Here is a 1,720-nt window from a genome sequence, read left to right on the forward strand (position 1 = left end):
AGCTGCTGGAGGCAACAGACACACTGGACTGATGAAGCGTCCTGTGAATTCTTTCTACACTGGAAACAAAAGGTAAAGACGATGTCGCCAGTCCTGCCACAGGAGACATTTAGAGCAGGAGTCGGAGGATGCGTCTTTAACTTTCAGAAAAGAAACGCAGCTGCGATCGATGAGAGGGGCAAATAAAGACGTTGGACTTTGATTTAATGTTTTAGTCATTTATGAAACAAAATGTGAATGTGAATCTCTGACACCTGAAGACGTCACCTGTCTTCAAGAAACCTTAACCATACAGTGATTCATTAGAAATAAAGGTGGGGACTCATCAATAATGAGCATCGACCTCTCACACTGAACAAAATAAGATAAACCCCAGATAAAATCTTTCAGACCAGAGTCATAAGCTCAAACACAGAGGAGTAAAGAGCAGCAGGAGGAGGAGGAGGAGGAGCAGCAGGAGGAGGAGGAGGAGGAGCAGCAGGAGGAGGAGCAGGAGGAGGAGCAGCAAGAGGAGCAGCAAGAGGAGGAGGAGGAGCAGGAGGAGGAGGAGGAGCAGCAGCTTGAGGAGCAGCAGGAGGAGGAGGAGGAGCAGGAGCAAGAAGGGGCAGACCCCTGTGTGTCCTGATTTAGGTCTTAATGAAAACCTCTGCCTCCTGCTGCAGCCTGTTATTACCCTGCTGCTGATGTCACTGAGGTGGGGCTGATGACAGACCTCACTTCCTGTTTGTGGCGGTGGCGGCCGTTACAGACGAGTCATCGAAATCAAACTTTCTCCAGCTGCAGCTACACGTTATTTTCTCTCTTATTCTGCAGATTAATGATCATTGTGTTTATGAAAGTCACAGGTGACCTGACGAACATGTCGGGCCTCAGACAGCTGTGACCTCTGACCCCTCACCTGTGTCCCTGTGCAGTTACGACGTGATCTTCGCGTCGGGTCCGGAGGAGCTGCTGTCCAAGTTTTCCCGTCTGGGTCACAGAGTGGTCTTCTCAGCCGAGGGGTTCTGCTGGCCCGACCAGAGGCTGGCCTCCAAGTACCCAGTGGTGCATTCTGGGAAACGCTACCTCAACTCAGGAGGTGAGAACCCCCCCCCCCCCCCCCCCCCCGTGAACACAGGCGATGTGAAGTAGAGCGAGGAGATGAAGTGAGAAACTCTGTTTGTGTTCAGGCTTCATCGGCTTTGCCGCCGACCTCAGCACCATCGTCCAGCAGTGGAAGTACAAGGACAACGACGACGACCAGCTGTTCTACACCAAGATCTACCTGGACAAGACACAGAGGGTACCACACACACACACGCAGAGAGACACACACACACACGCACGCAGAGAGACACACACACACACACACGCAGAGAGACACACACACACACACACACACGCAGAGAGACACACACACAGAGACACACATGCATAGACACACACAGACACACGCACGCACACACATACACATACACACACACACACACACACACTCTCACACACACGCAGAGAGACACACACACACACAGACATACACACTCACACACACACACACACACACACACACACTCTCTCTCTCTTCGTTGGAGGGTGATGTCATGTTTGTCTCCTCAGACCAAGTTCAACATGACTCTGGATCATCGGTCCAGGATCTTCCAGAATCTGAACGGAGCTGTTGGTGAGACACACACACACACACACACACACACACACACACACACACAGAAACACACAGAAA

General features: G+C 51.5%; 1 protein-coding gene across 1 annotated transcript in view; it reads left to right on the plus strand.

Annotated features, from left to right (window-relative positions):
• LOC111647817 (multifunctional procollagen lysine hydroxylase and glycosyltransferase LH3-like) overlaps positions 1-1,720 on the plus strand; it is a gene marked incomplete at its 3' end in the record, with an annotated part of 9,772 nt that overhangs the window by 4,739 nt on the left and 3,313 nt on the right. The window contains exons 4-6 of the mRNA XM_087171556.1: positions 915-1,078; positions 1,170-1,282; positions 1,597-1,660. Coding sequence (XP_087027682.1) covers positions 915-1,078; positions 1,170-1,282; positions 1,597-1,660 — 341 coding nt within the window. The remainder of the gene's footprint in view (positions 1-914; positions 1,079-1,169; positions 1,283-1,596; positions 1,661-1,720) is intronic.

The sequence above is a fragment of the Seriola lalandi genome, unplaced genomic scaffold (genome assembly GCF_002814215.2).
Source record: "Seriola lalandi dorsalis isolate HSWRI2012SDOR001 ecotype SW California unplaced genomic scaffold, Sedor1 jcf7180002055009, whole genome shotgun sequence".
NCBI classification, from domain to species: Eukaryota; Metazoa; Chordata; class Actinopteri; order Carangiformes; family Carangidae; genus Seriola; species Seriola lalandi.